This window comes from Eretmochelys imbricata, chromosome 6 (genome assembly GCF_965152235.1).
Source record: "Eretmochelys imbricata isolate rEreImb1 chromosome 6, rEreImb1.hap1, whole genome shotgun sequence".
Classification (NCBI taxonomy): Eukaryota; Metazoa; Chordata; order Testudines; family Cheloniidae; genus Eretmochelys; species Eretmochelys imbricata.
Genome location: NC_135577.1, coordinates 64,364,303 through 64,387,654, shown reverse-complemented (window position 1 = coordinate 64,387,654; position 23,352 = coordinate 64,364,303). Strand labels below are relative to the sequence as shown.

The 23,352-nt window shown below is 39.4% G+C and overlaps 1 protein-coding gene across 3 annotated transcripts; it reads left to right on the top strand.

Moving 5' to 3' along the window:
• LOC144265761 (serine/arginine-rich splicing factor 5-like) lies at positions 1 to 22,613 on the top strand. Of its 3 annotated transcripts, none has more exons than XM_077818723.1 (8): positions 1 to 125; positions 7,423 to 7,566; positions 10,107 to 10,177; positions 10,911 to 11,006; positions 14,458 to 14,530; positions 19,008 to 19,081; positions 19,900 to 20,010; positions 21,134 to 22,613. In XM_077818723.1, the coding sequence occupies exons 2-8, from the start codon at positions 7,441 to 7,443 to the stop codon at positions 21,348 to 21,350; spliced, it is 768 nt and encodes a 255-aa protein (XP_077674849.1). In that variant the 5' UTR covers positions 1 to 125; positions 7,423 to 7,440; the 3' UTR covers positions 21,351 to 22,613. The 3 variants fall into 3 exon arrangements, 2 of the variants coding, with proteins under 2 accessions (XP_077674849.1, XP_077674847.1); XM_077818721.1 differs by having other exon boundaries at positions 21,131 to 22,613; XR_013346352.1 differs by lacking the exon at positions 21,134 to 22,613 and having other exon boundaries at positions 19,008 to 19,182.
• The last annotated feature ends 739 nt before the right edge of the window (positions 22,614 to 23,352 follow it).

The following is a 23,352-nucleotide window of genomic DNA, read 5'->3' as shown; positions in this document are numbered from 1 at the left end:
CGCCAATAGCAGGGTTCTGTGGTTGCCTCCTTCCTCTCGGGACTGGCGCCGCCATATTGCGGCGGAGGAGAGAGGTACCGTGCGCTGCGCTCCCAGGGTCTGGCTGGACCCAGCGGCCCCCACGGGTGAATATCCCCTCCCCGCGAGCCTGAGGGAGCCGGGGAAGGGGCGGTGGGGATGGGATGGGATGGATGGGGATGGGGGAGAAGGGATTTGGGAGGGAGCCGGAGATCACGGTTGGGGGGGAGGGGCGGTACCTGATTTGTGTGTTGCGAAGTTGCGCAAACGGAGCGACTCACGAGCCCCGGCGTGACGCACCGAGAAGCCTCTGCCACCTCGGGCAGGAGAGACCCTGCCCCTCCTCCTCCGCCTCGTGCTTCCCGCCCAGCGCCACCGGCCCTACCTGCCTCGCTCGGACCCGCCCAGGAATCCGCCGTTCCGGTCTCCCCCCCGGCCATTGCCGCTCGTCCCGCCGGCTCTGCTCTCCGCGGGGCTAGACGGTTGTTTCTTCTCTCTCTAGTTATTACTTGCTAAGCACATCGCAACGCCCCATTTCCCTGAGCCTGCTGTGCGGGGCCTGCTCTCCGGGGCTCTGTAAGTCAGCAGTGTGGCGATCTGTTTGGGGTTGTTTTTTTAAACCTCTTTTTGTGTGTTAGCAAGCAAGTTTGGTCTGTATGGCTTTTATCTGTGGCTGGGAAACATTAATCTTTGATATTTCAGTTCTTGACCTGTTCACTCTTCAAGAAATAGTAGCATCCGCTCTATTTCAGTTTATTAACCTCTCTTTCACCATGTTAGAGAGGAAGTATGTAGCCGCGGCACAAGGCAATCTGTCAATCTCCCTAGACAACACTTTAGTGTCTCCGCCTCCCACCATAAAAAGAAAAGGAGTACTTGTGGCACCTTAGAGACTAACAAATTTATTTGAGCATAAGCTTACGTGAGCTACAGCTCTCTTCATCGGATGCATGCAGTGGATGCCACAAGTACTCCTTTTCTTTTTGCGGATACAGACTAACATGGCTGCTACTCTGAAACCCTCCCCCCGTGTCACTCCAATTTAGACTTGGCCTGGCCTCCCCTCCCATCGTGACAGAGGGGTGGTTGGCAGGGCCAAATTTGAGTAAATGGCCTTGGGCGTGCACACGCAGCTTGGGTTTGGCCCAGCCACCATTTTATTGTGACCAGGGCAAGGTATGGGCTAATATGCTACTCTAGGCTGCTGCCCAGTAATCTGCCACCCCAAGCAACCGCCTAGCTTGCCTAGAGCTAGAAAGGCCTCTCAAGTATATACCAATACTCTGTACCAAGAGGAATGCAAATACACAAATGAGGAATATCTCAACAATTAAAACTCACTATATTCACGTGTTCATATAAGATCTTATGATTTTCTGTTGCTGAGTTTTAAAAGAAGACACATACCTTGTTATCAGAAAGTTAACACCTAATGATAGTAGACGCACAGCCAGCATGATGTCTGAGAGCTAGTAGTTTTCTGTGGAAGTTGTTGTTTAAGGTGACTGGCAAAGTTGAAAACTTGCTACTGTAAGCGAGAGCTATCTAAGGGAGAGGAGGAGTATGCAAGAAAATGTACCTGCAAGGGACTGAAAGCAGGGCAAAGATGTCTGGCAATAGCAATCTGTGGGTCTATCTTCCCTTTTGCTTGTTGAAAGGTTTGGAAGTGCTCATTGTCCCGTTTTACATTCTCAAGAGGGTGAGAAAGGGGCCCTTCCACTCCTGGTTTATAATTCCTGACTGCTATCTCCCTTTGTGTATATGGCTGAACATACATAAAAAGAAAAGGAGTACTTGTGGCACCTTAGAGACTAACCAATTTATTTGAGCATGAGCTTTCATGAGCTACAGCTCACTTCATCGGATGCATACCGTGGAAACTGCAGCAGATATTATATACACACAGAGATCATGAAACAATACCTCCTCCCACCCCACTGTCCTGCTGGTAATAGCTTATCTAAAGTGATCATCAAGTTGGGCCATTTCCAGCACAAATCCAGGTTTTCTCACCCTCCACCCTCCTACACACAAACTCACTCTCCTGCTGGTAATAGCCCATCCAAAGTGACAACTCTCTTCACAATGTGCATGATAATCAAGGTGGGCCATTTCCTACACAAATCCAGGTTCCCTCACCCCCCTCCAAAAACCACACACACAAACTCACTCTCCTGCTGGTAATAGCCCATCCAAAGTGACCACTCTCCCTACAATGTGCATGATAATCAAGGTGCGCCATTTCCAGCACAAATCCAGGTTTTCTCACCCTCCCACCCCCATACACACACAAACTCACTCTCCTGCTGGTAATAGCTCATCCAAAATGACCACTCTCCCTACAATGTGCATGGTAATCAAGGTGGGCCATGTCCAGCACAAATCCAGGTTCTCTCACACACACCCCCCTTCCCCGCCCCCCCGGGGACACACCCACACCCACACCCTCACTCTCCTGCTGGCAATAGCTCATCCAAAATGACCACTCTCCAAGTTTAGATCCAAGTTTAACCAGAACGTCTTGGGGGGGGGGGGAGGAGAGGTAGGAAAAAACAAGGGGAAATAGGCTACCTTGCATAATGACTTAGCCACTCCCAGTCTCTATTTAAGCCTAAATTAATAGTATCCAATTTGCAAATGAATTCCAATTCAGCAGTTTCTCGCTGGAGTCTGGATTTGAAGTTTTTTTGTTTTAAGATAGCGACCTTCATGTCTGTGATTGTGTGACCAGAGAGATTGAAGTGTTCTCCAACTGGTTTATGAATGTTATAATTCTTGACATCTGATTTGTGTCCATTTATTCTTTTACGTAGAGACTGTCCAGTTTGACCAATGTAAATGGCAGAGGGGCATTGCTGGCACATGATGGCATATATCACATTGGTGGATGTGCAGGTGAACGAGCCTCTGATAGTGTGGCTGATGTTATTAGGCCCTGTGATGGTGTCCCCTGAATAGATATGTGGGCACAATTGGCAACGGGCTTTGTTGCAAGGATAAGTTCCTGGGTTAGTGGTTCTGTTGTGTGGTATGTGGTTGTTGGTGAGTATTTGCTTCAGGTTGGGGGGGGTGTCTGTAGGCAAGGACTGGCCTGTCTCCCAAGATTTGTGAGAGTGTTGGGTCATCCTTCAGAATAGGTTGTAGATCCTTAATAATGCGTTGGAGAGGTTTTAGTTTGGGGCTGAAGGTGACGGCTAGTGGCCTTCTGTTATTTTCTTTGTTAGGCCTGTCCTCTGGTAGGTAACTTCTGGGAACTCTTCTGGCTCTATCAGTCTGTTTCTTCACTTCCGCAGGTGGGTATTGTAGTTGTAAGAAAGCTTGACAGAGATCTTGTAGGTGTTTGTCTGAGGGGTTGGAGCAAATGCGGTTGTATCGCAGAGCTTGGCTGTAGACGATGGATCGTGTGGTGTGGTCAGGGTGAAAGCTGGAGGCATGCAGGTAGGAATAGCGGTCAGTAGGTTTCCGGTATAGGGTGGTGTTTATGTGACCATTGTTTATTAGCACTGTAGTGTCCAGGAAGTGGATCTCTTGTGTGGACTGGACCAGGCTGAGGTTGATGGTGGGATGGAAGTTGTTGAAATCATGGTGGAATTCCTCAAGGGCTTCTTTTCCATGGGTCCAGATGATGAAGATGTCATCAATATAGCGCAACTAGAGTAGGGGCTTTAGGGGACGAGAGCTGAGGAAGCGTTGTTCTAAATCAGCCATAAAAATGTTGGCATACTGTGGGGCCATGCGGGTACCCATAGCAGTGCTGCTGATCTGAAGGTATACATTGTCCCCAAATGTAAAATAGTTATGGGTAAGGACAAAGTCACAAAGTTCAGCCACCAGGTTAGCCGTGACATTATCGGGGTCAACCTATCCTGAAGGATGACCCAACACTCTCACAAATCTTGGGAGACAGGCCAGTCCTTGCCTACAGACAGCCCCGCAACCTGAAGCAAATACTCACCAACAACCACATACCACACAACAGAACCACTAACCCAGGAACTTATCCTTGCAACAAAGCCCGTTGTCAACTGTGCCCACATATCTATTCAGGGGACACCATCACAGGGCCTAATAACATCAGCCACACTATCAGAGGCTCGTTCACCTGCACATCCACCAATGTGATATATGCCATCATGTGCCAGCAATGCCCCTCTGCCATTTACATTGGTCAAACTGGACAGTCTCTACGTAAAAGAATAAATGGACACAAATCAGATGTCAAGAATTATAACATTCATAAACCAGTTGGAGAACACTTCAATCTCTCTGGTCACGCAATCACAGACGTGAAGGTCGCTATCTTAAAACAAAAAATCTTCAAATCCAGACTCCAGCGAGAAACTGCTGAATTGGAATTCATTTGCAAATGGATACTATTAATTTAGGCTTAAATAGAGACTGGGAGTGGCTAAGTCATTATGCAAGGTAGCCTATTTCCCCTTGTTTTTTCCTACCCCCCCCCCCCAAGACGTTCTGGTTAAACTTGGATTTAAACTTGGAGAGTGGTCATTTTGGATGAGCTATTGCCAGCAGGAGAGTGAGTTTGTGTGTGTGTGTGTGTGTGTCCGGGGGGGAGGGGGGGAGGGGAGGGAGAAAGCCTGGATTTGTGCTGGACATGGCCCACCTTGATTATCATGCACATTGTAGGGAGAGTGGTCACTTTGGATGAGCTATTACCAGCAGGAGAGTGAGTTTGTGTGTGTGGTTTTTGGAGGGGGTGAGGGGGTGAGAGAACCTGGATTTGTGCAGGAAATGGCCCACCTTGATTATCATGCACATTGTGAAGAGAGTTGTCACTTTGGATGGGCTATTACCAGCAGGAGAGTGAGTTTGTGTGTAGGAGGGTGGAGGGTGAGAAAACCTGGATTTGTGCTGGAAATGGCCCAACTTGATCACTTTAAATAAGCTATTACCAGCAGGACAGTGGGGTGGGAGGAGGTATTGTTTCATGGTCTCTCTGTATATAATATCTGCTGCAGTTTCCACGGTATGCATCCAATGAAGTGAGCTGTAGCTCACGAAAGCTCATGCTCAAATAAATTGGTTAGTCTCTAAGGTGCCACAAGTACTCCTTTTCTTTTTGCGAATACAGACTAACACGGCTGTTACTCTGAAACCTGAACATACATAGAATCTTTGGAGGCAAGACTCAAGCCTTTTCTTTAGCATAGGTGTGTATGGGAGGGATGTTTTGTTTACCTGTTTGAGGTTTGTTGCCTTGTGTAAATGTTTTTAGTTAAAAGATTTCAGGTACAGAAACAAATAGTTAATAAACAATTGTGACTTTTTCTGGAGGTTTTCTACCTTTTCCAGAGAAGGATGGCAAAGACAGTTCCAAGCCAGAATAGGCCTTGATACTACCATAAGCCTAGCGCAGGCAAACCTCTGCAGGGGCAGACCTTTGTCACTCCCTTTAGACATTGTTTGATCTACCTAGGCACATTTCACTGTTAATCTGTTTTATTTTATTTTTTTAATTTGGGTTGATCAGATTCCTTAAAATTCCTAGTTCTGAATCAAGAAATGTATTTTGGACATTTGAAAAAAGTACTTGCCATTTAATTAAAATTCAAAAAATGGAATCCTTCTCTTCCTTTAAATCTTTCCTTATAAATGTGCTGCTTGTTGAAGCCTGTCAGTGCTACTCTGTGTGAGATGTAAGTGGTAAATTACATTAACATAACAAAAATTATATCTGAATTGCCCTTTGATTTCACCCCACGTGGTTCATCTGGTATATTGTCCAAGTGGTATTATCTGTCTACTTTAGGGCCCAGTCCTGTAACACTTTCATATACAAAAGGTCTACAGGATAGAACCCTATTATTTCAAGGTCCTCAGGGCAGAGACTGTCTGTTTTTATGATGTTGAGAATATTGGTGCAAAATAATCTTGGGTTAAATTTTACACAGTTACCTAAATTTAAACAGATGCACTCATACTTTGTTCAGAACAACAGCATTTCAGTTTTTAATAATAAAGTTGTTTGGATTGTTAAACCAATGTTAAAGCAGGAGGAGAATGGCCTGGAGAGAGAATTCATTCTTGTGGAAATCCACAAGTGAAAGGTCTAGTGGTAGTAGTGATGGGAAAATGCACTCCCCAAAGCTTTTTCTGCAAGGTGTCTCAAATTAGATACCCAAAATCACTAGTCAGTTTTGAAAATCTTGGTCCCTGATGTTAGACCTCCTTTCTGCCACTATTCAAATAGTTATCTCATGATGAGAAATCACATCTAACTCTGTGGTCTGGTAGAATGCTGCTCACAGCGAAATGCTTGCATCCTTCTTTTAAGGTGAAAATGCTTTATTGATATTTGGACTTATTTGATTAAAGTGTAACCTTAAGTACTGTGATCTTCAGAATGAAGTAATACTAACTGGGCTAAGAGTTATAAAATATGTCTATCAGATGATACGTCATATTACTGTAATGTGGCTGTGTGGTAAAATGCACCTTTGGGTTCCATGTTTGTATCAATGACTTCTATAGCCATTTTGTTTAGTTTACAAATAGAAAGCTGTTTCTTCTCATTACTAGTCCTGAGTTTTAAATTCACTTGGGCTTTTTTCTGGGAGCCAAAGACTCTGCAGTTGGAACTTGGTTAACAATTCTGTTAATGATGCATGAGCCAGATTAGGCTTTAGATCACTACCAAATAGCTGGGTTGGCTCTGCAGGAACAAAACCAGTAAACAAACAGAAAAGCCCTTCTTTTCAGAAAAGTAACCAAAAATGATTCTGCATACACAGAAGGTGCAGATCTACTGGGTAACAGGATTCCTTTTTGGTAACTTCAGATCATATCCACTGTTCAAAGAGGAGATAAAATTAGTATAACATTGTCTGATCAGTGAACTATGCAGCCATTGAAATACATAATTAATGCTGTATGTCCAATGCTCTTGCAATATTTTATATACAAAATATATGAAAGCTTTGTAATTTATTAGTGTGCTTAAATTTCACAGGCTGTGCTAGTTGGAGCTGATGCCCCCAAACAGAAAACTAGTCCCTTGTTTCTCTGTAGCAGAAGAGTACTTCTCCAAGAGTGAATAATCTTACTCTGTAGTTAGTTTTCACATTTCTGTGATGCCCAAGTGCATTGCCTGATGCTGAAATAATTCCTTTATCAAAGGGCAGATATCAAGAAATATTTTTTATACTTTAAAAAACTACCTAAAGAGTTATTCCATGTACATTCAACTTAAAACTGTAATAGAGAACTTCTCTCACTATAAAGAGGAATCATATTTCTAACATGGTTTGGATTTTGTTGTCTCGATTTGTTATCTGATTTGACCAATAACCGGGATTTCTGGGGCCTCATTTAGAAAGGACTCTGATTAAGCTATTTTTAGTTAATTACTCTGATGAATAATGCTAATTAACTGTTGTTTTACAGTTTCACCTTTAAACTAAAATGAGTGGCTGTCGTGTCTTCGTTGGACGTTTGAGCCCACATGCCCGGGAGCGGGATGTGGAGAAATTCTTCAAAGGATATGGACATATACGTGAAATCAATCTGAAAAATGGTTTTGGGTTTGTGGTAAGTGTATCCTCATGCTTCCTCTTTTGTGCAATTACAGGCTCAGTTAGCTTAATAGCAGGCAGGGGACATCACTTAGGGAAGAAATGTTTGAGACTATAATAGTTCCAATGGTGAAATGGAAAATGTTTGTGCTTTAAATTGCTTTTCATATGAGCTTAATTCAGATTTTTCCCACTCTAGGTTAGTTTTTGTTCAGCTGCAATTTTTTCCATGTTTTCATTTAAAACTGGATAAAATCCTGGCTCTGAATTCAGTGGGAGTTTTGCCATTGCCTTCAGTGAGGATCAGGATATCCCTCCTTATTTTTGAGGACACTAACTACCCTGTAACCATTCACTTAAATGTAAAACTCAGCGGACTTTTGTCCTGGGGAAAAAAGATTGGGTTTTAAAAGGAATTGAAAGAAAAAAAGTTTATACTGCAGTTTTTACATTATTTTAGTGTTTCCAGTATCTTTGGCCATATCTCTAAAGCAGTGATACTTAGACCTCAGTGTTTCAGGAGCCAAATTAGTGATCAACATTACCCAAAAGAGCCACAGTAGTGTGAATTCATTGTTTCAGTTACTATAGTACTATATATTTAAACAGTACGATGGTAAATATTTAGGTTTTATATATATTATTCTCACAGTGAAATGACTAACCAAGTGTTACGAATCAATTGTAGTTGATAAAATAAAATAGTAAAAGCATCCTGATTGGCTAATAACTTAGATTGGTTAATAAATAAATCTCTCAGTTTTTTTAATATCATGTGCTGCAAAGAGCTGCAGGAGACACATTAAAGAGCCACTTGCGGCTCTCGAGCCTCAGTCTGAGTATCACTGCTCTAAAGAATGGCTTGATACCAGTTGTTGCCAAAAATAGTTTTAAAAGTATTTTTCTATTGAAACCCCACAAATGAATGGAGTTCCGTAGTTGTTGCACTCCCTCTTCAATAGCCATCAAGCTACTAGCAAATTATAAAATTTAGCTCTATAAGAGCACTTTTCATCAGGGACTTTAAAGCACTTTAATGTACTAACAAACACCTTGGTATTCTCTGTTAGATAAGTAATATTCTCATTTTACATACTGGTGAACTGAGTAACAGAGATTAAGTAACTTGGCTGAAGTCACACAGCAAGTCTGTAGTAGAGCTATGAATAGAATCCATAACACCTGACTCTTGGTCTTCTGCTTTAACCATTAAGGGCCAGATTCTAGTATTCTTACTCAGTGTGTAGCATCTTAATGTGTGAAGGATTTCAGTGGACTATTCATAATGTAAGGTGCTAAGTAGTGTGAGTAAGGCATTCATATTGTCTCTAAATTATTTTCTTCCACGAGATGTTCAGTTATTTTATCTATTGTTATGAAAGCAGATTTTGTGTTAAGCATTCAAAATGCAAGTGCTGCTGGTCTTGCTTTCTGCTGTGGTGTCAATGAGCAATGCAACAGGAGGTACTAAAGAGCTAAAGCATTCTTAATACTGTTAAAACACATTTCATTGTGTATTTATTGCTTAAGTACAAGACAAAAGAACTGATTAATCATTTTTGAGATCATTTCATAGATTTTTTTTTTAGATTAAATTTTATAGAATACAGTAAAGAAAGAGGATAAAGACACAATTTTTCAAACCATAGTGACCTAAAGTTAGGTACCTAAATAAGTGGCCTGGTATTTGTTTCTGAAAGTCCTTGCACCTACAGTTCTAACTGAAGTCAATGGGAGATGTGAGTGCTAAGCACTGCAGAAACTCAGGAACATTCTTATTTAGGTACCCAGCTCTAGGGAAACTTTAAAATGTTGGCCTAAGTGAATTCCCCAAGGTAATCTGTAACAGGGGTATGAATAGGAATCAGACTGCCAATCCTATACCCTAAACCCAAGACTATCCTTCGTCCTCTGATAAGAATACACGGAATAAGGGACTTGTTAGCTCATCACATATCCGTATACAGGACCTGGTGCTTGGGACTAACTCACTGTAATTAATGGAGATACATTAGTGTAAATGAGAAGGAGAATAATTCTCAGTGTAAAAGTCCATATATGTTCATCAGTTTTCACTGCGTTCTGCTTTAAGGATATAGATCTGCTAGTTGATGATTGCTGCACTGCATAGTTCTTAAATACACACATTTTTAAGAGGGTGTGGAAAAGAATACTCTAGTGCAGGGGTAAGAAACCTATGGCACACGTGCCAAAGGCAGCATGCGAGCTGATTTTCAATGGCACTTACACTGCCTGGGTCCTGACCAACAGTCCAGGGGGCTCTGCATTTTAATTTAATTTTAAATGAAGCTTCTTAAACATTTTAAAAACCGTATTTACTTTGCATGCAACAATAGTTTAGTTATATATTAAAGACTTATAGAAAGAAACCTTCTAAAAACATTAAAATGTATTACTGGCAAGTGAAACCTTAAATTAGAGTGAATAAATGAAGACTTGGCACACCACTTCTGGAAGGTTGCTGACCCCTGCTCTAGTGGGAAATGTGATTGCATCATTATAAATCTGTGATGCTTATTCCTGTTTCTTTCCTAGGAGTTTGAAGACCATAGAGATGCTGATGATGCAGTTTATGAACTGAATGGTAAAGAACTGTGCAATGAAAGGTAAACTTCAAATACGCTTTTTCTAAAACACTAAATACGTTTTATACCCCAAATATGATGCACTAGGCTCTGCTCCAACATCTGGGTCGGGTGGATCTCTGACCGATCTCTATGTAAGTGGAGGTGTCTGTTATGTCCTGATGCAAGACTGGGGGCCTTAGTTTGTATTGTAGCATAGAATTCAACTGCCTTTTTTTTTTTTGGCTAGAGATGTTAGGAATTTGTGTTTTCCCTCCAATATATGTTATATGGCTCTTCCCCAGATGAACAGATGCAATCTTACCAGAAGTGTCAAATCCATTCATTTCACTCTTCTCCTCATTAGTCCATCTGTCACTTCTAGAAATTAATCAGAACCTCTTACCATATGTATGGCTTATAAGAGTGCCAAACAGTCATTGTACATAAGAAACCAATAAGTTAACTTAATGAGCCAAAAAACAACTTGCATATTTATCTTAAACCATCAGTGTGGGCCTTTTCTTTTCACGGCCCTATACTCTTGTTCTTCCTTTCTAACCATTAAATCTAAATAGCAGACCTGAAGTAAATTTCATGGAAACATTATAAGTTAATGTTTTGGATGCTTATGAAATATCTGCCATAGATTCTGCTATGCTGTGTCAAATAAAAACCTAAGAGCAGGACCTCTCTTGATTCTGCATGTGTACTTTCTATTGCAAAGGATTGAAGTGACTTAAGTAGTTATGGATTTTTTTCTCTCATGTTTAAGGGTTACAATTGAACATGCCAGGGCACGAAGAGGGGGAGGCAGAGGCAGATTTCCACAGCGGTTCAATTATTACCAGTCACGTAGCAGTGGACCTAGGTGAGTGATTTTATCTCAATTTACTGCATATAAAATAACTGGGGATGCACTGTGCTTAAAGCATTGTTTTTTCTTCTTCCTGTTGGTGGAGAAGGGAAGCTCCATGTCCTTACATACCATTGAGCAGGGCTTCTCAAACTGGGGGTCGGGACCCATCAGGGGGGTCGTGAGGTTATTACATGGGGGGGTCACAAGCTGTCAGCCTCTACCCCAAACCACTGCTTTGCCACCAGCATTTATAATGGTGTTAAATATATAAAAAAAGCCTTTTTAATGTATAAGGGGTGTCGCACTCAGAAGCTTGCTATGTGAAAGGGGTCACCAGTACAAAAGTTTGAGAACCACTGCCATTGAGGAACCCAGTACTGACACCCCTGTACCTTGTAGCCATTATTTTTCTGGCTGAGGAGTACAAGATGGGACACCTTTGAGCCAATCAGTGCTGCTCCTTAATTGACTTGAGGGATTTGCTGTTAGCAACTTGAGTGGTCCCTCTGTATCCCACTGCTAGTGAACACACGGTACTATGCTTGCACTCCATACTGGCCTGTGTGATGCTGAGTACTAACAGTGTGCCACTGGGTTGGCCTGTTCTTTTTTGGGCTTTTTCCTAACATAACTAGGTAGCTAATTACAGATGTCAAGTCAGTATAATGACTTCTTTTGAAACCAATAGAAAATCTTAAGTGTTAATTGACATTGTCTGAAACTGCCAATACAAAGTTGCATGAGTCAGCAAGGAAAGAAGTCATAAATACTTCCCAGTATGTATCTGTCGCAAAACCTTTTGTGATTCATATTGGAAAACCAACTCTATATTTTAAAAAATATTGTGATTAAAAAACCCTGGGAAGGTTATTCATTTTTTAATATTAAGATCATGTGTTTCTCAACTGGGGCATCTCTCTACCTAAGCAATGTGTCATGGGTTTAATATTACTGTACAGCAATGGTTCTTCAGCATAAATTCTGTGAACCATTTTACTTGAAAGTTTCTCTGGTGGACCATCTAACCTACCAAGGTTCCAAATTTCCCATTGTCGGGTTCTAAAAAGTTTAATTCAGTAAGCACTGGGATGGGGTCTCACAGATCATGGTAAGAACCGCTATCGTAGGAACAAAGTGCTAGCATAACACCCATCAGTATAAAAGTACAAAAAGGCAAAGGTTGCTGATTGAAAAGAAAGTGACCCCCCTAAAGGACAATCTCTGTCCATGGATGGAATCTAAAAACAGTTACGGTACAGACTACATGTATCTATTACATATGCTGGATATACAGTATGTGTGAAAAAGTATTACTTTGAATTATTTAATGAGATAATGATCTTTATATATTTTAATGGATTTTCTTAAATGGTAAATTTTGCAGAGTTAGTTAAATGACAGAGCAACACTTTGTTTTTTACTTTAAATTGTTATTTCTAAAGTAAACCATTTGAACTGATGTATTCTGTAATAGAATTAGTAACTGTGGACTATGCAGAGTAGTTTTTGAAAGAAGGATAAACATTTCACTGAAATATAATTCTTAACCTCTCTGCAGTTGTTTCAGAGGCAGAGTTCCTTCCAACCACAGACCAGTAAAATCTGGGGCATCTAATTTGCATATGCAAGTATGCTAATTAGATTCTTTTTTCTTTAGTGGCAGTGACCTTGATGCGGTAGGATTGATCCGAGGTCCAGGCTAAAAGTGAACTTTTAAAGTAGGAAGTGTGATTGAAGGTCGTGGGCATCTGACGTTGTGGCCATGTTCATGACGTCAGACACCCGGTGCCAGACAGGAAGAGACTACCGTTTGAAATAATGAAAAAATGGGACTCAGCCTGCCAGTTTTGGGACTCTGGGACTTCTGCTTAAATGCTCTGAAGATCTGGATGTTCTGAAAAAAATTGGGACACTTTGAGGTATGCGCTGAAATCAAATTACCTATGCTTCAGTGTACAAATCAGTACACACCATTAGGGTTACATTTTATGGGATGAGGTGTGGTGTTGAAAGAACCATAACACTGAGTGATTCCGACATCTAGACTGAACAAATTAACTTAAGGTGTGACCCCAATGATGTGTATTAATTTTCTATCAATCATAATTTTTTCATAACAGTAAGCAGGTTTTTGTGCCAGGGCAAGTAAAATTTTACACACATGCGCGCGCGCACACTAGACAGTTCTTCTCTGTATTAATGTCATTTCATATGCACCTCGTGTGAGAGTGAAAGGACAGACTAGGAAGCAATGACAATTGGTTTATCTATCCAAAACTGAGAGTGCATGAAATGGTGTCATTGGGTGTACTTAGTACTACAGTAAGCATCCAAGTCTGTTTCATTTGAAAACTATAACTAAATACAAGGATGCCCACAGTAGCAGTACAACCTGTTTGAATTGTGGTTGTGTGAGACATTAATTTGAAGGGATGAAAAAAATGTTCTAAGTCATCTGATTGGCTTAAATTGCTATCAGTGCTTTGTAACTATCTTGATAACCCTTACCAGAAACAGCTGGGTGGAAGAACAATAGGTGGAAAACATTTATCTTCTCAGTGTACTGTTCTCCCACCATTCTGATAGAAGTCCAACATAACACCATTAATAGAATTGTACATTATCTTTTCAAAAGCCAGTGTGCTTTTTCCAAACTCCCCAATGGTTCTCAAACCCTCTAATAGAGTTGTTGGGATTGGGAGCACTAATTGCCTGTTAGGGACTTCCTCTCCCACTCTCCCCTCCCTCAATCCCCCATAACTTGCCATCAGACCTTATTATAATTATAGTAATTCCTTTCAGTAACGTTTCATGGTATGAACACTTTTTATTCACAATCAAAGTGCCACTGCCACTTGTATGCAACCAGTTGGCTTCATGTTGTGTTTCTTGAAGTCAGAATATTCTGACCCATAAGAAACTGCCATAGGGGCACATTGGCATATCCAAATATTAGCAAGTGCTTGGGAATTGAGAACCATTGGGCTAAATTGTCTTAAGATGTTTGCATGTGTCTCTTTGACTTCAAAAGACAGAATTTAGCCCCTTGTCAGCAAAGAAGTAATTACACCTTCAGTAGGAGTGGCCTCCAGAGGCAATATGTTTGACCAAAGCCATTAGAGTACTTAGATTATACTTTTTTGGTCTGAACTAATTTAATGAAAATAAATTAGTCTTCAATAGATCTGAAAATGACATCTATATTGACTGCCTGGGTGTAAAGTTCTTCCAGCAAAATACTAATTTATTGCTAATGTCAGCACTTCCACTCTTATAGTGGGTATATGCTTTTAAATATAGTATAAGAGTTAACCAGGGAGAATCTAATCTGCAATCCATATGTAAGGAAAGTAATTAGTATTTAACTCCATCAGCAAACTGTCAGAACACATGAGTTTGTGTGTAAGAGCTTTAAATACTCTGCTTTGGGGAAATGTATTTTATTGTCTCTGAATTCTTATAGCTGGTATGGACCTCCTGTTCGTACTGAACACAGAATTATAGTTGAAAACCTTTCTTCACGGATCAGCTGGCAGGTGAGTTAGATTTCAGTCTTTTTTATCTTTTAATACATGATTTTATTCAGTGCATTTTATTTTCCTGCCCTTAAGGAGGCAGTTTGCAATCTAATCTTGTATTAAAGCCATAATAAATATTTAATTTTTATTAAAAGTTAAAAAAAAGTGCTTGAATTATATACTCCAACATTTAAGAGTAACTAATTTTCAAAACTGTACAAATAGGTATCATAGCTGACATTTTGTAGTTGGGAGGCTAGTGGTTCTTGCCTTATGATTTTCAGCTGGTGATACTTTGGATTATCTTTTAATTTGGTGTTACATTTGTAACCTCTAAATCATTAATCAGTTTACTAGGATGGAATATTTGAGATTTCCACACCTTTGAGTTTACATTTTTGTTCTGAATGAAACTTGTAGTCTTTTTTAATTGCGCTAAACATTTTTTTGAGGTGGACCATGATTAAGAATCCATTAATACTGCATGAATAAAGCAAATTCCAAGAAAGCCACTTAGACATAGTGTACTTACTGCAGGGGTTCAGATAAACTCTTTTAAAAATTCTTTTTAAAGCTATATCACTGCATTTGGGATGTCTACAACTTTTTCTAATCTTTAGCTGGCTTAAAAAGAATGACCACATGATCACTGTTTTTATATTAATGTGTGTGTTGTTTCTAATATACCCATTATAAGGAATTCACTTTTCTTTGTGGGCCTTGCAACAGAAATATCTATTGCTAAGCCCATACTACTTACAAAAGGTAGAATCAACAAGTGAGGTTTATTTTTTTTTTAAAAAGACACTACGTTAATGATCATAGATGGATTTTGTTTGTATATTGAAGAGACGGACATGGATAGATTGTGTTAGTTTAAGGCTCTGGTCCCTGCAACAAGATCTGCAAGGGCAAACATTTCTGTGCCTGTCTGGAGCTTCACTGATGTTAATGATGCTTCATGAGGGTGCAGGGGTCCACCCATGTGGATCTGGTGGCAGAATTAGGGCTTAAGTCTGCAAAGCTTTGTGCCATCCTTTCATATGGAAAGCACAGTATTTGATTATATGATTCTATTATTAAATAAACCTCTGATCAGTTTTAAACTTTTGATTCAGCAGACAAGTGGACTTCATCTAAATCCCTCTAGTATATACTACACAACTACTTTGTATATGAAGCTCTAAAAATCACTGATCTTGTAGAGGTAACATTGAGGAAGGGGTAAAAGCTATAATGGAGTCTTGAGGAAAGCCATAATTTAATGGAGGTGTTTACATTAAAATTAATTCACAGCTTGGAAATTGGATCTTGCAATCACTTTTACTTTTGAATATTTATAATGGCTTTATTCCTAGTAATTACATGTTAGATTTACATCATCTTAATTCAGATTCACCATAATAAATCTTTTGTGGTTACCTGAGCACGTGAACATATCCATACCTAAAAGTTCGCAGCAAAATTTCTTGAATGCTTAACATGAAAGTTGAGAATATTCTGACACATTTTGCAAGTGCTAAGTACACTAGCACTAAGCACTCCTGACCAGCTTTGCACTTTGTAGGCTTAGTGTGAAATTACTGTGAATCTTGACACTAGTCCATTAGAGATGGTTTAAGGAGGACAATGTGCCATTTCTTCTAGATTTGTGGAGGTATACATTTAAAGTGCTTGGTAAGCTAAATGTGTAACAAATTATAGCAAAACTGTTTTAAGACAATTGCTTCTCTATAAAATGTTACAATTTAAAGTAAAATTCCCTGTACAAATGTAGTTTAATTTTGAAGCCATAATACATCAGAATTTGTTAGCTATTAAACATTAAGTGGTAGTATACTATTAATATGATTGATGAGACTAGAAATATGATAGTCACTAAAATACTGGATTCTAGATTATCCCAGGACAAGTTCTGGTCTTCATCTTCCTTTGAGAAACTAGCTATCTTGAATGAAATAGATATAATACCTTGCCTTCAAAACTTGTGGGTATCTGGATGTGTAGCTCCCCAAAATTTGAGACAGGACTATATTTGTCTGCTTTTAAAGCCAGCACATTCAGATGCTAGAAATAGTTAAAGTGTGTGTCCAGATCACATTCTCTCTCCTCCTCTCCCCCCCCCCCCCCCCCCCGGACCCATTTTATGGCTCCAAGTGTGTTTAAAGCCAAACAACCAGTAATTTTAATTACCTGTGGTTATGACAGTGCAAATTTGTTACAAATGGCTTCCCATCAACACTACCAGTTCTCCCAAAAATAAATGATAGTTGAAGTTGATAGTTGATCTGATAATAGATCTGTGATTGCTAAAAGAAAAGTAAAAGCCATGTCTTCTTAGGACAGTTTTAATGTGTACATTTATTCTTTTTCACAATTTTCTGTTTTTTAAAAAATACATGGTCTATTAAATCTTTAATTGCTGAGGAACACAATGATATATTTTTGTGAGTGAGGTGAAACCAAACATTAACCCTCATGAATGGTCAGATTTCATTGCTGTTTTTTTTGTTTGTTTTTTAATATAAGAGATTAGTTAGGTAGTTTTAAGACCTTCTGTTGGTTGAAGGAGAGCAGCGTCCTAAACTTCCTACATATATATGTGTGTGTGTGGGTGTATATATATACACCCACCCACACACACACACACACGAACGTATTTCTTCTCTCTTCAAATAATATTCTTAGTGTCTCAATCGTATCTTCTTGTTCTGTTACACAGCTTTTTATGGCCATGATCCTTAGCAAATCAGAATTTAAATGTTAAGCATTTGTTTGGATGGCTCAAAATTTTAGAACCTAAAACAACTTAACTTAGAATGCAAGTCTGTGTGATTGCCTTACTTAATTTCCTTTTCTTAGCAGCACTTCTAAATTAGAGCATTTTGTTCTAGATCAAGAAAACCTTTGATTTATTAATAACAAATGTATAGTTTTAAACTTGTTGGGTGAAATCCTTGCCCCACTGAAGTCCATGACAAAACTCCCATTGACTTCAGTAAGGTCAGGGTTTCACCCTTTATCTCTGAATTACTGTACATGTGTTTAGTTTGCAGTAATGGTTTTTAAATGTGGCTATGGATCATATATTAAATGTGGTAACTGAATGAGACTGTTTGGGTTTTTAAGCATTTTAAACAAGAAAAAGTATTCACTGTTTTGCAGCCTAATGTGTAATTCGGATGCTCACTTTTAGAACTAAATTGTTGAGCTTTATTAAGCATTAAACTGAGTCTTCCGTATGCTGTAGCAAATGTTCTAAAGTTTATTTCTTAGCTTTTTGTTTGTATTTTTTTCTCAAACATATTTCTAACCAAGTGCATTTTGAACCTCTTTTAACAGCCTTGCTTTGGGTTAACCCTCGTTTCTCTTGTGTGGAGGAGAGAGAGCCCAAGAGTTTGGGGTTTCTAGTGGCTGAAATTCTAGGGCTTGGCCTGTTCTGAATTTTCCTTTTGGTTCCTATGACACTCCTGTTTTGGCGATCTAGATCTTGGTTTGTCCAGGTTTGAGCTCGATTTGGCTAGCACAGGTCAGCCGCAGGTTCTGTATCCACTTCCGGATGTTGTCAAGTATTTTCAGGGTCTCTGGTACATCCCCCTGAAGCATATTGCTATGAGCCATTCCTCTGCCCTTCTCATGTAAGGCAGTTCCTCTTGGCCAGCTAGGTATTGGACAAGCGACTGTTTACTTAAGGTACCTGCTTATATCATCTGACCACTTGTGGTATGTTGCGGTAAGTAGCCTTGGGCTATAAAATGCGCAATATTATTTGGAGAATATATTGTTTTTAAGTTTGCAAATAACTTTTAAATATAATTGTACTTATCTTTTTAATCACCTGTAACATTATTTGTTCACTTCGTTTTATCACATTGCGGGGCAAGTAAACATGCTATAGTGTATGTTCAGTCTCTGTTGACATTAAATACAAGTATCTCTTTTGAAATAACACTGAGGTTGTGACACAGACTGGTGAAAGCCAGAAAAATCAGAGTTAAGACAGATTCTCCTCTTGTAACTCTGAATATTCTGCCATTTGTCAGTTTGTTACAATCTTAGCATTAATTAAACATAGACATTTTTCATTTAATTTTTGTGTGTGTAGCTTTAAGTGGGGGTGGAGGAGAATATGCATGTAGGCAATTTTAAATATGCAAGATTCTCATTTAAATGAGGTTTTCCAAAATAGCCTTTATGGTCAGTTGTAAAAGTTTGCATTTAATATCCTATAACTCCTTATCTGGTATAGTTACAATGTTAATTAATGCTTTAATTGCTGCACCATGTTTTCATAAGAGCTGCTTTTGGGATATGGGCTTAATTTAAAAGCAATAATTTGTTTTTATTATTGTAATTGTTACTAAGTAGGCTGAGTTTCAAAAGAAATCTAAATGCAAAAATTATAACCTGTCTAACAGAGAACTTTACTTTTTTGACTTACAGATAGATTGTTAGTGTATTTCGTGTTTAAGCTGAATTGTAATTTTTACTGCAGGACTTGAAAGATGTCATGAGAAAGGCAGGAGAGGTGACTTATGTGGATGCGCACAGAAACAACAGGAATGAAGGGTAAATCCATATTTGTGTATAAATCTGGGCAATACCAGGATAATGATGATCCAATCTTCCTGCTATTTCAAAGTGTAAAAATCACCATACTTAGAGCTAAGGTACTGTTCTTGTTCACGAATTTCCTTTTAGGGAACTTTTGTGCAAATTTTGACTGTCCATAAACATATGCTAAGGGACTTGTTGTGGGTAGCCCAGGGAAAAGGAAGCATGGCGGGAACATTATTATTCTCTGGTGAATCTCTATTGCCAGAATAACTCCTTGAGGCCCATTGCAGACAGGTGCAACTTAAAGCAGCCCTGATAACATGTTTGGGGAAGAGAGGTGTAAATGAGGCCAACTAAAGAAAGGAATTATATTTACTGCTAAAGTTCTAAGGAGGGGGCAGACTTGGCCCATTTGTATTTCTTCTTCCCGGAAAAGCTTAAGCTATATCTTGAAATCCTTCAGAATTTTGCCCAAATAAGGAATGAAGGGCAGGCAGATCTTCAGGTGTGCCATACATTGTCATAGCTTCATTAACTCCCAGCTGATGTACAGCAGCTGAGATCTGCCTGCAAGTGATGACTTCAGGAGTTTTCCTTTTATCATTCAATGTGGTTTAAGATGAGTGTGGGCATTGGAGGTGGTTAGGATTGTTTTGTCAGTGTCAGTCCTGTCATTAAGCTAGAAAATCAGTTTTAAGGAGTTAAAACCTGAGCATATAGATCTAAAAAAACACAAACCACCCACTCTAATGAATACAAAATCTTTTTTCCTCTGCTTTCCTCCATTCTCCCCCGTAACTTAATTTTTGTGACTTCCTGATGATCCGTAGTGTTGTGGAGTTTGCATCATATGATGATATGAAGAGTGCATTGGACAAGTTGGATGGCACTGAGCTCAATGGGCGCAAAATTAAATTAATTGAAGATCGCAAATCACACAGGTATGTCGTCTGCCCTGACAGTTCTGTAGGTTGGTATCAGCACTGCCAAGAACTGTGCCATGCTGTTGAAGTATTTAACTCCTTTGCTGTCATTTGCAATACCACAGTACAAAACCAGTTTCCAGCAGTAGATATACTATAAAGTGTTTCAGACAAAATTTTAATTCAGAAAAGATGGATTTTTAGTGCAGATTTGAGTTTTATTTGCCATATTTTTGGTGGAGAGATAATAAAAATCTGATGTTTCTCTAAATGGGCAAAATGAAAGAGGTTCCATCCAAAATTTGGCCCACATTAAAATGGTTATAATTTATTAGAAAATTTCCGTCAAATCTTTTCAGATTCTTTCCATTATTCAATCTTCAGGAATTTTGCAAAACTGCCTTTCTGGTGAGACCCAGTAAAAAGCAACTAATTAATGTATGTTTTTAAAGCTGTTCTGACTTTTAAATTTTTAAAAGTAATAAAAACGTATGTTAACTTCAGCTCCATCATAATCTATACAAAGATCTGTCTTGTTAAATGCAAAAAGATTGACAGCAGAACAAGGGATGCAATTTTCAAGTCTTTGAGCTTGCAGAGCTCTTGTGGTACTCAGACATTTTAATATCTTACTGGGGTCCCAAGAATTGTACCTAATTTACATACGCTTTTCTAGGGGGAAAGAATGACTAGTGTGATCTTGTGCTTCCTTTTTTCATGATAGATGAGTAAAAATTGCTTGCATATCCCAAGTTTTAGTTGACAAGGATCGTACAAATCATAGAATATCAGGGTTGGAAGGGACCTCAGGAGGTCATCTAGTCCAACCCCCTGCTCAAAGCAGGGCCAATCTCCAATTTTTGCCCCAATTCCTAAATGGCCCCCTCAAGGATTGAACTCACAACGCTGGGTTTAGCAGGCCAAGGCTCAAACCACTGAGCTATCTCTGCCCCCCTAAATGATGGAGAGTAAAAAAGAAACGCAATACCTGAAGTGATTGAATGTTTTGTGCAATGCTTTGAGTTCTGTAGATGGAAATGTTATGGGTGCAAAATAGCTTTTTTAAAAATAGTTAACATCCATTTAAATTCTTAATTTAAAAATATTCCAGAGTAAGACCTTTTATATTTTTTCCCAGAAGCAGGTCTCGTTCAAGAAGCTACTCAAGATCTCGCAGCAAGTCCAAGTCTGCAAGATCTTCCAGGTCAACCAGTAGGTCTCGCTCTCGCAGTCGTACGCCTGACAAAAAATACTCTCAGAAGAGCCACCATTCTAGTGTGCAGCCTTCTTCTCCATCTCCCCGTTCCTCCAAGAAAAAATCTCGTTCTCGGTCGAGCTCTGCTGAGAGCCGTAGTTAGTGTATTCCAAAAGATGTGCCAGTGTGTTTTAATTTCTGAGTCGTATTTCCCTAAAAGCTTGAGACAAATTACAAACAAGGGGGGTGGGGGGAAAGAGTTAACATGATGAGGTGCTAACCACCTTTTTCATTACCAAAATGCATGTCATCAAATAGACTGCAGCACATATAACAGGCCTTCTCTGTCTCTGTGAGGAGTGAAGTTGTGGGAGGGGACGTGGGGGCGGGGTTGCCAATTAATAATACAATATTTTGTTTTGTCAGTAAACAATGTTTCTCACCTAGTTGCACCACGTACACATAATGTTAGGTTTCAGGTTGAGGCCATACATTGCATTTTTTTCAGAACAGCATATTTGTATTAGCTTTTGTTGATACTGAATCTATAGAACCTGAAGTGTAGATTTTATTCATTAGTCAGACTCCTGTGGCTGTATTTCTTTTTTGTAAGTAGATAACTGAATTCTTTTAGTGGCTTAATATTTGGTTCACCCCCATTGCTGGGCTGAACTGGCTATTAAATTCCAGCTTTAAGAGGTCTCAGATAACATTTGCAGTATATAGGTGTTCTTTACTACTTGTCAGCACACTACTGGCTGTTTAGGTAGTTAGTGAATCAATATGTTAACCCCTTGGTGAAGGAGTCAGAATTTCCTGTTACAGTGGGACATACCATGACCAGATGACAAAGGATTATCAGGATTTTCTTCCAGTTAGTGAGATTTCCAATATGATGGTGTAGGAAAGAGTGAGGAGGCCCTCGTTTGACAGATGAATCCATTAGAGAAATTGCATCAGATACACAAGTCTCTCTATGTATTTCCTGGTTTTTAATATGTTTATAAAGGCAGCATAGCTTTCATATCCACAACAAGAATATGATGCTAAATACCATGAACACGTGTGACTAGTGATAATCAAAATGGCTGATGAAGGGGAAGTTTATTTTAGAACATGACAGCAGCAAAAATTCCCAGTAAAAGTTTAGTTAAGGTTATGACAGGAAAATTTGGTAATGTCTGAGAGTAAAGAGAGGGTATCTTCTTTAAATTTACTGAATGTGCAATAGTTTTGATTAATAGGTATTTCTACTGCAAATAGTATTGTAGGTTCTTTTAGTTTATTGTGATTAGTATTTTTCTGGCTTTTGAATAGTTAAAAGAAGGGGAATCTTGTTGGAAAAAGTTTGTAAATCAAACCCCAAGGCATACTTATGTTAAATGTACCAGTCTTAGTACAATAAACAAGTGTCTTTACCTGCTTAGCTCACTGAGTGGAGGAGTTTGACACCTTAGTGCTGGTACTGCTCACTTTGTAAAGCCTTTGTGAGGCTTTTGTTCTGTCACAAAATCATTTGCTTTTATAAAAACATACGTTCTCATGAAAGCTAACAAAACACAAACTAGAAACGAAGTGTTACATTTTTGTCATTAGACCCTTTGTGATGTGAGGAAAGTAGGCCTTAGGGTTTTACTGTCATGGCCATCTGATGGCTGTTCAGTAGCCTATGTGAAATGAGTTAAAGGCAAATGGCAGTGTAAGTATGGTTCTTACCCATGTCCGATGACTATCAATCTCAGCAGAAAGGCCATAGCCGCTGAATTACCCCATCACCCCAGCGGGGGTCCCACCATAAGGACTGAAGTACATTTTCTGAAAAAAGTGGGGGAAACTTGCCTTGCCTATGCTATTTCTGCTCTGTGGATACAGGATCCTAGTCTTCAAGGTTGGCACCTTTCATAAGCATAACTATCGCTTCTAATCTTGTTTTTGGACTCTGGGCTTGTAAGGGCTCAGTGTGCTTTTAATACATTAGCACTTCACTCAGGTGTAGGGAACAAATGTAGATCACTTAACAAACAAAACAGAGTTGCATAGTCTGACTTGAGCCCCTAAGCAATTCATATTGTGACGCCAGCATGCAACATTGGAAGTCTGCTCAGAAGAGGCCCAGAACTTCGAAAAATAAAATTGTCAAATGTCAGAGCTATGTAGGAAACCTT

Bases quoted from the DNA above. Each gene is read 5' to 3' on its own strand.
- LOC144265761 (XM_077818721.1), top strand. From the start codon at position 7,441: ATGAGTGGCTGTCGTGTCTTCGTTGGACGTTTGAGCCCACATGCCCGG. The intron at 7,567-10,106 runs GTAAGTGTATCC...TTTCTTTCCTAG, and splicing joins AAAATGGTTTTGGGTTTGTG to GAGTTTGAAGACCATAGAGA. The intron at 11,007-14,457 runs GTGAGTGATTTT...GAATTCTTATAG, and splicing joins TCACGTAGCAGTGGACCTAG to CTGGTATGGACCTCCTGTTC.